This window comes from Notolepis coatsorum, assembly GCF_963971535.1.
Source record: "Notolepis coatsorum genome assembly, chromosome: 8".
Lineage (NCBI taxonomy): Eukaryota > Metazoa > Chordata > Actinopteri > Aulopiformes > Paralepididae > Notolepis > Notolepis coatsorum.
This window is the reverse complement of record NC_140172.1, coordinates 148,563,988-148,577,117: the sequence shown is the minus strand read 5'-3', so window position 1 is coordinate 148,577,117 and position 13,130 is coordinate 148,563,988. Positions and strand designations below refer to the sequence as shown.

The 13,130-nt window shown below is 41.5% G+C and overlaps 1 protein-coding gene across 1 annotated transcript in view; it reads right to left on the bottom strand.

Annotated features, from left to right (window-relative positions):
- Positions 1–12,888, bottom strand: part of rabgef1 (RAB guanine nucleotide exchange factor (GEF) 1) — a 45,593-nt gene extending 32,705 nt beyond the window's left edge. The window contains exons 1-3 of the mRNA XM_084320648.1: positions 12,828–12,888; positions 3,261–3,463; positions 1,631–1,854 (exon numbers count right to left, since the gene is read on the bottom strand). Of these exons, the coding sequence (XP_084176774.1) occupies positions 1,631–1,854; positions 3,261–3,439 (403 nt within the window). The 5' untranslated portion in view covers positions 3,440–3,463; positions 12,828–12,888. The remainder of the gene's footprint in view (positions 1–1,630; positions 1,855–3,260; positions 3,464–12,827) is intronic.
- Between the last annotated feature and the right edge of the window lie 242 nt (positions 12,889–13,130).

Here is a 13,130-nt window from a genome sequence, read left to right as displayed (position 1 = left end):
AGGGGGTAAGTGAGAGAGGTCTGAGGACTGTGTACTAAGAAAGAGCGTATGTTGGTAATTTCCCCTGTAGGAAACTAACTTGGCTGGTGGATCATAACTCACCTCTCATGTTTAGAACAGAGAAGTGGTTAATAAGGGCTTGTGTCACATTATTCTTGTTTTCGGGCAGAAAGGCGCTGACAGGGTGTTGGGAAGCACCAATGACAGAGGCGCCTTTCTGAAAAGTTATGAGGTTTTCAGAAGGAAAACGGCAACATTATGGAAAATGCACTCACCGTCTTCTCTAGCAGCAGACCAGAAGATAGATACCAGTGTCCTCCCTGTGTGTTCAGTAGGAAGCTATCCGGCTGCACGCTAGCCTAGCTTAGCACAAACGAATGGAAGCGGATACGGACCGCCTAGCCTAGCTGTTGGCCAAAAAAGACCTCTCCCGGAGTTTTAAGTTAGGCTAGTGGTCCGTATCCACTTCCGATCATTTGTGCTAAGCTAGGCTAGCGTGCAGGCAGATAGGAGAGGACATTGGTATCTATGGTAAATGGTGCATTTATATAGCGCATTTATCCAAAAGCGCTTTACAATTTGTTCCTCACATTTGACCCATTCACTCACACATTCACACACCCACGACGGAGGCGACCACGCAAGGTGCCAACCTGCTCATCGGGAGCAGTTAGGGGGGTTAAGTGTCTTGCTCAAGGACACTTCGACACAAGCAGTGGTGCGTTGGTGATTTCATACCTGGTTGCACTGGTGTTTTAATGACGCCACGTGCACATAAATGTTCCCCTTGCGTGTGCACAGAATAAAGACAACACCTAATTGCCTCTAGGAATGGAATGTAACAAGTTTTGTGTGAATGTATCCGAGGACGTATTTGAACACACCCGACGACGTGAGCTATTGTTATGCAAAGTAGCCAGGTGGGTACTTGGCGAGTTGGCGCATCAGTCGAGTGCAGTTCCTGTGTGCATGCGCGTGCACATCCCTGCATGTGCGTGCTCACAGACCCCCGTTTGCGCGGCGTGCAACCCCCGTCCCATGACCAACGCACCCCTGGACACGCTGCCCGGGAGGAGCGGGAATCGAACCGGGAACCTCCAGATTACCAGACGCCTGCTCTACCTCCTGAGCCGCCGTCACCCCCGTCTATCTTGTCTGCCTCTGGAGAAGGGCATTTCCCATAATGTTGCCGTGTTCCTCTAAAAAACGCTAGGGGCCACACAAAGAGTGCACCAGGCGCTGTTATACAGACACAAGGCCTGACAGACTCAACAACCTCACCAGCCGCAGAGAACATTTACCAGCGTTTGGCTGGTGAATGGTGCCAATTTCCCACCCTAATTTGGTTAACCAGGCTAACCTCCCTCGCCAGGTCATTACCTATGTTTGGTAGATATACAGTATCTGTGATGCATGAATCACCACGAGACAAGCGGCCAACAGTGTGTCTGTGTGGTGGAGAATAATGCTACTGTGTGAATCCTAAATCATGAATCAGGAACTGTAGAATTCAATAATAAAATACTAGGGAAAATATCTCCCCGTGTTATACCTTGATAAAAAAATTAAATAAACGTGTAAAGATCTGTTCTGGAGTTTTCACGCTTGGTATTTGTGGTGAAGACTCTACCTTTCTTGGGGGCGGTGCGTGACGAGGGACTGAAGAACTTCTTCACCGTGGTCACCTTGCGCGTCTTCTCATTGGTCTTCTTCTCCTCGAACTTGGAGAAGGGCCCCAGGGAGGCCTGGCTGGGCGGGGCCTGTGGGGGCGTGGCCTGTGGGGGTGTGGCATGTGGGGGCGTGGCCTGGGCTCCTTGGATACTAGCATAGGCCGCCTCCTCCTCTCGCTGAAGTCTGCGTAGAAACCACAGGTATATTCAGTAATCATCTAAACGTTGTGAGATTAAAGTGGTGAAAAAGGTGCTCCCTGTTACGGACCGCAGTGTGACATTTGACCGGTTAACCGTTAAATTAACAGCAAGAAAGTCCTGGGTTGGATTCCCACTTGGGGACCAGGTTGCCGGGTTGCCATGTACCCAGGTGGGGTATCTCCCGGGCCTTTCTGTGTAGAGTATGCATATTCTCCCCGTGTTCGCAAGGGTTTCCCCTCCAGAAAAAGAGATAAACCCAATGGAAAAACATGCAGAACAGATCGCTAATGCTGTCGCTGATCGCTAACACAGATACGGACCACTAGCCTATAGCTTAAAATTCCAGGAGAGGTGTTTTCGGCCAACAGCTGGGCTAGCTGGTCCGTATCTGCTTCCATTCATTTGTGCTAAGCTAGGCTAGCTTGCAGCCAGATAGCTTTCTACTGAACGCACAGAGAGGAAACTGGTATCTATCTTCTTGTCTGACTCTGAAGAGGATAGTAAGCGCATATCCCATAATGTTGGCATGCGCCTTTAAGCCTTAAATATCATTTCTCATTACAGAAATGATGAGCACCAAGGATGGTGTTGTAATTTGATATGAATATATCAAATTACAAATATGATAAAATATGATAAATTATATGATATGATAAAATACGATATATCTATGTTATATGTGGCCTCAACCCTTAAACCCTTTACTCTGTATATCACTCTGCCCTCAGATTCATCAGTAATGATAGATACGACACTCATCACTGTGTCCGTCCTGAGAAGGTTGGTTGGTCCTCGCTGATGGAGAGGCGCCACAAACACTGGTATTTGTTCATTTTTAAGGCCCTTATTGGTAAAATACCTCCTTATACTACATCATTATTGGTGAGTTCTAGTGACTGGCTGGTCCTTAAGGTCCCCTGAGTTTGCTCTGAACAGGGTAAATCTGAATTTCGCTATGATGCCCTCTAGCTCATGGAATGAACTCCAACAGTCCTTAAAGCTTGAGATTCTCCTCTCTGTTGCAGAGTTTAAAACCTTGATCTCCAACCTTTGTCAGTCAAGTTGTACGTGTTTTAATTGATTGTTATCCTTGCTTGTCTTATTGTTATGATTTTATATGCTGTGTGATTTTATGTGCCTTTTTTTGCTTAACTCTGTATGTACACTCGACGTGACTGTAAATGAGGGAAACCTCAGTTGCCTTTTGGGTTTAACCCTTTCACTGCCGCACTACCAAACGGTTAACCATTTCACTGTGACAACACACAGAAGGTTAACCCTTTCACTGCCACACAACAGCACGGCGACCGTCGGTAGTGTGATAGTAAAGGGTTAACCTTCCGTCGTGTGGCAGTGAAAGGGTTAAATAAAGGTTTGAAATATACACACTTCTCGGCCAGGGCCCAGTCCTCCTGGATCTGTTTGTGTCGGGCCAGCTGGTACTCCTCCCTCCAGCACTTGGAGCACAGGCCCTGCGAGGCAGCGTTGCCGTAGTAACCACAGCCCTTGTTACAGAGCAGCTCGGTCTGGTCCACATGGATCCCGCGGCGCTCCGTTCGCTGACTCATGACGCTGGACTGGCTGGCTGCTTCCTGCCAGAAAATACACCCATTACAAATACACTCATGATACTGGACTGGCTGCTTCCTGCCAGAAAAGACACCGACTACAAATACACTCATGACACTGGACTGGCTGCTTCCTGCCAGAAAATACACCCATTACAAATACACTCATGACACTGGACTGGCTGCTTCCTGCCAGAAAATACACCCACTACAAATACACTCATGACACTGGACTGGCTGCTTCCTGCCAGAAAATACACCCATTACAAATACACATTACAAATACACACATTACAAATACACACATTACAAATACACATTACAAATACACACATTATACACACATTACAAATACACACATTACAAATACACATTACAAATACACACATTATACACACATTACAAATACACATTAAAAATACACACATTACAAATACACACATTACAAATACACACATTGCAAATAGACACATTACAAATACACACATTGCGAATACACACATTACGAATACACACATTACAAATACACACATTACGAATACACACATTACAAATACACACATTACAAATACACACATTACAAATACACACATTACGAATACACACATTACAATACACACATTACGAATACACACATTACAAATACACACATTACAAATACACATTACAAATACACACATTACAAATACACACATTACAGTTACATATTACACATACACACATTACAAATACACATTACACATACACACATTACAAATACACACATTACAAATACACATTAAAAATACACACATTACAAATACACACATTACAAATACACATTACAAATAGACACATTACGAATACGCCCATTACGAATACACACATTACAAATACACACATTACGAATACACACATTACGAATACACACATTACAAATACACACATTACGAATACACACATTACAAATACACACATTACGAATACACAGACCCACTCCAGTTCGCCTACCAGCCCCGACTGGGGGTAGAGGATGCTGTCGTCATCTACCTGCTGAACCGAGCCTACACTCACCTAGACAAGCCGGGGAGCACTGTGAGAGCACTGAGAGTCATGTTCTTTGAATTCTCCAGTGCTTTTGATACCATAAGGCCTGGGCTGCTGGGTGAGAAGTTAGTGGCGATGCAGGTAGAGGCCCCCTGGTGTCCTGGGTTGTTGACTATCTGACGGGCAGACCACAGTACGTGTGCCTACGGAGCTGTGTGTCAGACAGACTGGTCAGCAACACCAGGACCCTGCAGGGGACAGTCCTCTCTCCCTTCCTCTTCACCGTCTACACCAACGACTTCCACTATCGGTCAGAGTCCTGCCACCTTCAGAAGTTTTCTGATGACTCTGCGATAGTGGGATGTATTATGGACGGTGATGAGGAGGAATACCAGGAACTGGTAGTGGACTTCGTCACATGGTGCGATAAAAACCACCTGCAGCTAAATGTGGCGAAGACCAGGGAACTGGTTGTGGATCTGGGAAAGAGGAGGAGTACACCTGTGACCCCAGTTTCCATCAGGCGGGTCGATGTGGACATGGTTGAGGAGTACAAATACCTCGGTGTGCACATCGACAACAATCTGAACGGGTCAAAACATGCAGAGGCACTCTACAAGAAGGGCCAGAGCCGACTCTACTTCCTCAGAAGGCTGAGATCCTTCAATGTCTGTACAAGGATGTTGAGGATGTTCTATGAGTGGTGGTGGTGGGCGCCTTCTTGTATGCTGTGACCTGCTGGGGCAGCGGACTGAGAGCAGGGGACACAAACAGGCTGGATAAGCTGGTCAGGAAGGCCAGTAGCGTGGTTGGGGTGGAGCTGGACTCCCTAGTGAGGGTGGTGGAGAGGAGGAGCCTTGCTAAGCTCCAGGCCATCACGGAAAACTCCTCCCACCCACTATACACAGACTTGGCTGACAGGAGGAGCATGTTCAGTGCCAGGCTCACACTACCTAAATGCAGCACTGAACGGCACAGGAAGTCCTTCATTCCGACAGCCATCAGACTATACAATGCATCACTGTGCCTCACTGCATCACTGAGCACTGAGTGACAGTTACCATCTTCCTGGACTCTTAGTTTTGAAACAGCACTGTGCAATATTGATTGATTGATTTTATTGATGGATTAAAAACACACAACAAGGATCCAAAGGATAACATGAGAACACCTACTGTAGACCTAAGTATATTTTTACTGTATTTATTTACCGTATATTTTATTCCGTTTTTATTCTATTTGATTCTACTCTTATCTTAGGCAATTTATTTTTATTTTATTTTTTTTATCCTCTCTTAGAGCCATATGAAATCCGCGTTCACGGAATCGCGGACGGAATCGCGGAATTAACCAATAAAAATGGAATCAACTGCAAAACGTGGAATATTGCAGAATTTGGCCTAATCTGGACTGAAATTTCATTTTTGGGTGGAACGTTTGGTGCACACGCGACCGGGGAGGCGGGGACTCTACAGCGTGTTACACACAACACAGCCGCGGTGCTCAAGCGTCTGGCTGCTTCAGTGTTAACATCGTCAAGAAGCTAAACAATTCCACAATAAGCCCTCAATTCAGAGCAGAACAGTATCCTAATGACTTTTATGCCTCCGGTGATAAGGTGTTTTGCTAATTCTGTCAACGTTCCATGGACTGGACCCGCAAAAACACTTGCGACACTATTGTGATTAAATAGCTATAACGTTAGAACGTTTAGCTTCTAGCTAAATCTAGTGCACCCATCCATTTGTTTAATGCAAACTGTCATTGTCATTATACACTGCCCTTTATAAGCTAAATACACTTAAATAGCTATGTAACGTTATAGGACTATCTATGGAAATGATAGCTTCTAGAAGTTCTAGCTAAATCTGGTGCACCCATCCATTTGTTTAATGCAAACGATTGTCATACACTGCCCTTTATAATCTAAATAAACTTAAATAGCTATGAAACGTTACAGTACATAGGACTATAGATGGAAATGATAGCTTCTTGCTAAATCTAGTGCACCCATCCATTTGTTTAATGCAACGAAATAAACTAAACTAAAGGTGCCTAAATTATGCATTACTATATTTCATCACAATATAATAGATATAGCTAGGTTACTGACATTGTCATTGTGATAATGTCAGTAGTAGCTAGCTGTATCTATTGTTTACACTTGAAATATGTATTTTTATTTTGTCATAATATTAATTGAAAAATATTGTGTAAAATTGAACTGTATTTCTGAGTTACAGCACTTAAAAACATTAAATGGACTGTTATATCTTATTCAATTGTGGACATTTATTAATTCCCACTTATTAGACACTATTTCTGATGGTAAAATGAGCATAAAAGGCAAAATACAGAATTCTGAAATATTAAAACGGAAAAAATGGAATTTGGGAAAAAATAAAATGGAATTTGGAAAATAATAAAACGGATTTCATATGGCTCTATCCTCTCTTTCTCAGATTTTTCTCTTTTTCTCCCCATCCCAATTTAGTCGCTATGCCAATTCCCCCCCCTCCCCTACCTGGTCGTTGTGCACATGTTCCCCCTACTCGTCTGTACAAGGGAACCCTGAAGTCTACCGCATGCTTCCTCCGACACATGTGGAGACAGCCAGTGGCTCTCTTTTCACCTGGCAGCGAGGACTCTCATTGGTGAAGTGTAACGCGTGGGAGGTCACGCTGCCCTCACCACTTCCTGCCTTTCGCTGAGCAGGCGGCCTATTCTTTAATCCCAGCCCAAGAGTGCTGCCGAGTGCTTCCGCGTTTTCCCTGATTGGCCGCGACAACGCCTAGCGCGCCCCGCGGCAGGGCTGAGCGGCAGAACGGAGCGGCAGAGCGATAGGTTGCCGCGGCATTATGCAGCCGTAATCCCCCCTGTTTTAACATCGACGGTTAGCTCAACTCGTTCGCCGCCTTGCTGTGGAGCCTGCGGTGTGTTGGTGACAAGTTCGAATCACTTCAATTTTTTTTCTTTTTTTTTTTACGTTTAATTAATTTATCATCTCTCTATATAAACGTGCATTCTTTCGCCGGTTAAGTTTAGGCATTCTTTCGGAGTTGGTTAAGGTTAGGGTTAAGTTTAGGCATTCTTTCGGAGTTGGTTATGGTTAGGGTTAAGTTTAGGCATTCTTTCGGAGTTGGTTAAAGTTAGGGTTAAGTTTAGGTTAGGGTTAAGTTTAGGCATTCTTTCGGAGTTGGTTAAGGTTAGGGTTAAGTTTAGGCATTCTTTCGGAGTTGGTTAAGGTTAGAGTTTGTCGCAAAGCATGGCAATAGAATGCCTGTCTGTCTTTCTTGACGCGGAGGCAGCAGCCTCGGTCACATGGGCGTCGTGGCCAATCAGAGAAACGCGAAGCACTCTTGGGCTGGGATTAATATAGACGCGAGCAGGCGCCCAGACCTGACCACCACCCACGACTTCCCTCCCCCTAACTCAGCCAAACGAGTTAGAATGACGGCCGGTCCAAGCCAGAGGCAATGCTGACTCCGGGAGTCGAGACCGCAGCCTCTTGCATTGGTGACAAGCGCAATCTCCGCTACGCCACCCGACCGCCCTATCTTAGGCAATTTGATTTGATTTGTTTTGTTATTCTTATTCGTGACCTGTTCTGTCTAAATGTTTAAATGTTTAAATGTTGAGCGATTTGCAGTGTCAAATTTCCCTCGGGATAATAAAAGTATTTTTTTGTGACCAACTTTTTATTTTGTCTTTTTTTAAAACAAGTTCAGAGGAAGGACATTCACATCAGCATTTCATATTAATTCACACAGTGGCATAAAAAGTGTCTTTTCAGTATATATTGTCCGTCAGTATATTCATATACTGTGTAGCCTGCCTGTTGCAGTTGTGACAGTCTTTTCCTCCGTTCTGGCGGTCCTGTGGCTGCGAGACAGCCCAGGTCGCTTCTTAACCCCACTCCCAGCCCCCCGGGTTTGCATAGACATTTTAGGAGAGGGGGAAACCTTGATGCATACATGTATAGGATACTCTTAATTAGAAAATAAATCATAATTATGTTTGTTAGATAACCAAGTAATAGGGAAAAATACAATACAATTTAGAAACAACCACAACAAATTATAGCAGTAAACAGAAAAGGAAAAGATAAATGGAAAAGATAAATGGAAACAACAGCAACATGATTTTTGTTCATTCTCTGGTGTCAAGGTACAAGTGTTCAACCTAGTGGAGTACTGATTTTACCTTCTGGGCCGCAGTAAGTAATATTTGGATCGATTCTGTCCTTGCTCCCTGTGCTCTAGCACTGGATGCCTCTAATCTCAATACTTCGTAGAAGGACAGTTTCCAACGGTAAATATTGAGACTATGGGGTGGTTTCCATCTCATTACGAGCATTTTCTTTGCTGCCGTTAAACCGGCCAGAAACACTCTCTTTTTGTGAGGTGTTAATTTTAGAGATGAATCATCATTTAATAATAAAATCTGTGGCAAACAAGGTATGTTTATCTCTGTTATATTAGTGAGAAATAATGCAACCTTGGCCCAAAAAGCGAGTACTCCTGGACATTCCCACATCATATGTATGTATGTTCCTATAACTTTTTGCGGACATAAAGCACATAGAGGACTTTGTAATATTTTTATTTGACAGAGTTTCCTGGGTGACAGATAAAATCTTTGTATCATTTTGTAATGAGTTAATTGGTTATTATAATTACGAGAGGTTAGTGGAATATTATCCCATACATTCTGCCAATTTATGCAGGCATTGTAATTCTTTAAATCTATGTTCCAGACAGTGGTATTACCTGTAGTTCTGTTTAGTTTTCCTTGTATTTTATTATATAACCCAGAAACAAAAACCATTTTTAACATTTATGCCATTCACTATATTCATTAAAGGGTGACCTGGTAAAGGCTGATTCCATGGGACACCATAAGTGCGCATTGCAGTGCGTAACTGTAAATAAAAAAAGAAGGATGTACTAGGGACATTATAGATTTGTTTGAGCTCTTGAAATGATCTGAGACCGTATTCACTGTATATGTCAGATAGTTTGTGAATACCTTGTCTTTGCCAATTGGGAAATGTAACTGGTTCCCCTCCCAACAGTAAGAAGTTGTTATCAAAAATAGGGGTATCTATGTGCCATTTTGTGTTCCACTGTCCCGTTTCGGCAATATATTTCCAGACGTAAATTGAATGTGCTATAATTGGGCCGAATTTAGTACGGCAAAAGCTTGGGGATAGACCAGAAAATAGTATATCTTTGAATGTATATGGAGATACAATGTGCCTCTCCATATTCACCCATGGTATGTCAGAATCATTATTGAACCATCTTAGCAACGGTCTGAGCATAAAAGAAAAATAGTACTGTTCAAAATTAGGAACAGATAGCCCTCCTGCTTTCCTACTGTTTTGGAGTGTGGAATTGCTGATTCGTGGATGTTGTTCACGCCATATAAATTTGAATACTAGTCCCTGTAGCTTCTCCCAAAATCCTGGAGGTGGCGGTAAATGAATCATGCTTACCAGAAAATTGATCTTAGGGAGAATGTGGGTCTTGACTACTGAAAGCCTGACTGAAAATGGGATTAATAATAGTGACCAACGGTTTAACTCGTCAGATATTACCTTCTTAAGGCTCTTGTAATTTTTTGACACAATTTTGTCAATGGATGTGTATATATCTATACCTAAATATCTGAAACCAGAGCCCACTGGTATTTCTGTATGTAGTTGGGGACTACTTGCTGCTGTATTTAGGGGAAGTAAAATTGATTTATTCAAGTTGATCTTGTAGCCTGAAATAAAACTAAAATGTTTAATAGTGTCTAGGACTACAGGTAGGGACCGTGGTGTATTGTCAAGAAATAATAACAGATCGTCTGCGTACAGACAAATTTTATGGTAGGTGTTATTTACTATTATGGGTTTTATTTCGGCACAATTTCTAATTTTTTGGGCCAAGGGTTCAAGAGATAACGCAAATAATAATGCGGAGGCGGGGCAACCCTGCCTGACGCTACGTCTGATAGGGAAGGGTGTGGAACACTGATTGGATGTGATAACCATGGCCGTTGGATTATGATATAAGATTTTGAGCATATTTATAAATGTGTCTCCAAATGCCATATTCTTCATGGTGTGCCATAAGTACTCCCATTCCAGCCTATCGAAGGCCTTTTCGGCGTCAAGGGACAACACTGCACATGGTGATATTTTTGGAGCTTTGTCAATAATGTGTAACAGTCGTCTTAAATTATCTGATGCAAATCTTTGTTTAACAAATCCAGTTTGGTCTGGGTGGACCAATATTGGCAGTATCGTCTCTAGACGTCGTGCGAGGACCTTGGCATATCATTTTAAGTCTCCATTAAGAAGGGACAATGGACGATAGTTAGCACAGATGTTTCCATCCTTTCCTTTTTTCTGTATCAGTGTGATAATTGCTGTACTTATGTCTCTATTAAAACTCCCTTTCATAATGGCTTGTTGGAACATCAATAAAAGTATTTCTATTCTATACACCCATTACGAATACGCCCATTAAAAATACACCCATTACGAATACACACATTACAAATACACCCATTACGAATACACACATTACAAATACATTACAAATACACACATTACAAATACACCCATTACGAATACACACATTACAAATACATTACAAATACACACATTATGAATACACATTACAAATAGACACATTACGAATACGCTCATTACGAATACACATTACGAATACACCCATTACGAATACACACATTACAAATACACACATTACAAATAGACACATTACGAATACGCCCATTACGAATACACACATTATGAATACACACATTACAAATACACAAATTACAAATACACACATTACCAATACACCCATTACGAATACACACATTACAAATACACACATTACAAATACACATTACAAATACACACATTACAAATACACATTACAAATACACACATTATGAATACACACATTACAAATACGCACATTACAAATACACACATTACAAATACACACAATGTATATTGTTATGTGTGTATTGGTGTTAGGCTACATATTGTGGTGTATTAGTATATATTGTTATGTGTGTATTAGTGTTAGGCTATATTGTGGTGTATTCGTATATATTGTTATGTGTGTATTAGTGTTAGGCTACATATTGTGGTGTATGTATATATTGTTATGTGTGTATTAGTGTTAGGCTCTATATTGTGGTGTATTAGTATATATTGTTATGTGTGTATTGGTGTTAGGCTACATATTGTGGTATATGGGCTTTTTGGATACAAAACAATGTTCTGTCCAGCAGACAGTGGGCTATCTCATCTCATTCCTCATGATGTCATGTCATTAGATACCGTTGTGCTAGTACTCATAGTACCGTCTCATACTATAGAATTCTGTCAACTACCATTGTTTTTTTTATGTTTCCAATATAAATTCGCATTCAAGTGTGTGTATGCCTACAAACAAATCATCCAATCATAGAAAAACAACAGTAGGCTGCGGTCATGTAATAGCATACTGTCATGTAATAGTTTAATGCCATGTAATAGTCTGCGGTCATGTAATAGCATACTGTCATGTAATAGCCTACTGCCATGTAATAGTTTAATGCCATGTAATAGTCTACTGTCATGTAATAATCTACTGTCTGCCATGTAATAATCTACTGCCATGTAATAGCTGTTTTAACACAATTTCTTCCTGAAGCCCAAACTGTCCTGTGTCTGTTATTTTTATTGCAGCAGTGAGAAGGACTTGAACTAACTTAATGATGTGCAGCAATGTGTTTACTAGATATTTCAACCAATGCGAAATGTATCCCAGAAACGATACTGTACTGTAATAAGCACTTGTACATCATCAGTTGGTTGAAGGTAATTTGCATAAGTGTATGGACATTTAGTTATCGATCCGATGCGGTTTTAAATGATTTATCATGATGCTACTTCGCTGATGAAGGGCACTTACAATACTAATAGCCTTGATCTAAACACTCATATTGAAAACATGATACAAGTACATTACAGCAGTCCTTATTAATATTAAATTGCATGACCTCAGGAGAACAGCTAATAGAATAGCGACTAACTGCGGTTGTACAGGATGCAGGTAGAGGAGCTGTTCTTTCAGCACTAACGCTAAGGACTGGTTCTTAATGTTATGTTAGGTCATATCCCTGGTATACGGGTATACCCTGATATTAATAATAATTGCTGAGAGTGTACATATAATGAATGTCTGCTAACGTTATACTAGCTTATACACGTAATGCTAACGAGCTAGTAGTTTGTTTTCGCGCAACACAGTTCACTATTATAGTCTAGTAGTTTATAAACATGCATTTATGAATTGGATTAAATGCTCACCTCTCTTCCAGAATGTGTTCAAGGACAACCACAGTGACGAACGTTACACCTCGTATGAAAATAACATGTCTGGTCCCGCCTCTAGCGGATACCGGAAGTGTACAGGAAGTGGTCATTCCCCTCGACTCGGTTACCATAGTGACCACACGATACATGGATACTGAGTACATAATCATAATAATATTTTTTATTTTATTATTATTATAATAACAATAACAATAGCCATAACAATAATAATAATAATAACAACTGATTTAATTGTATTTTATTTTGAGTGATGATTGAGCTCATATTAATATTATA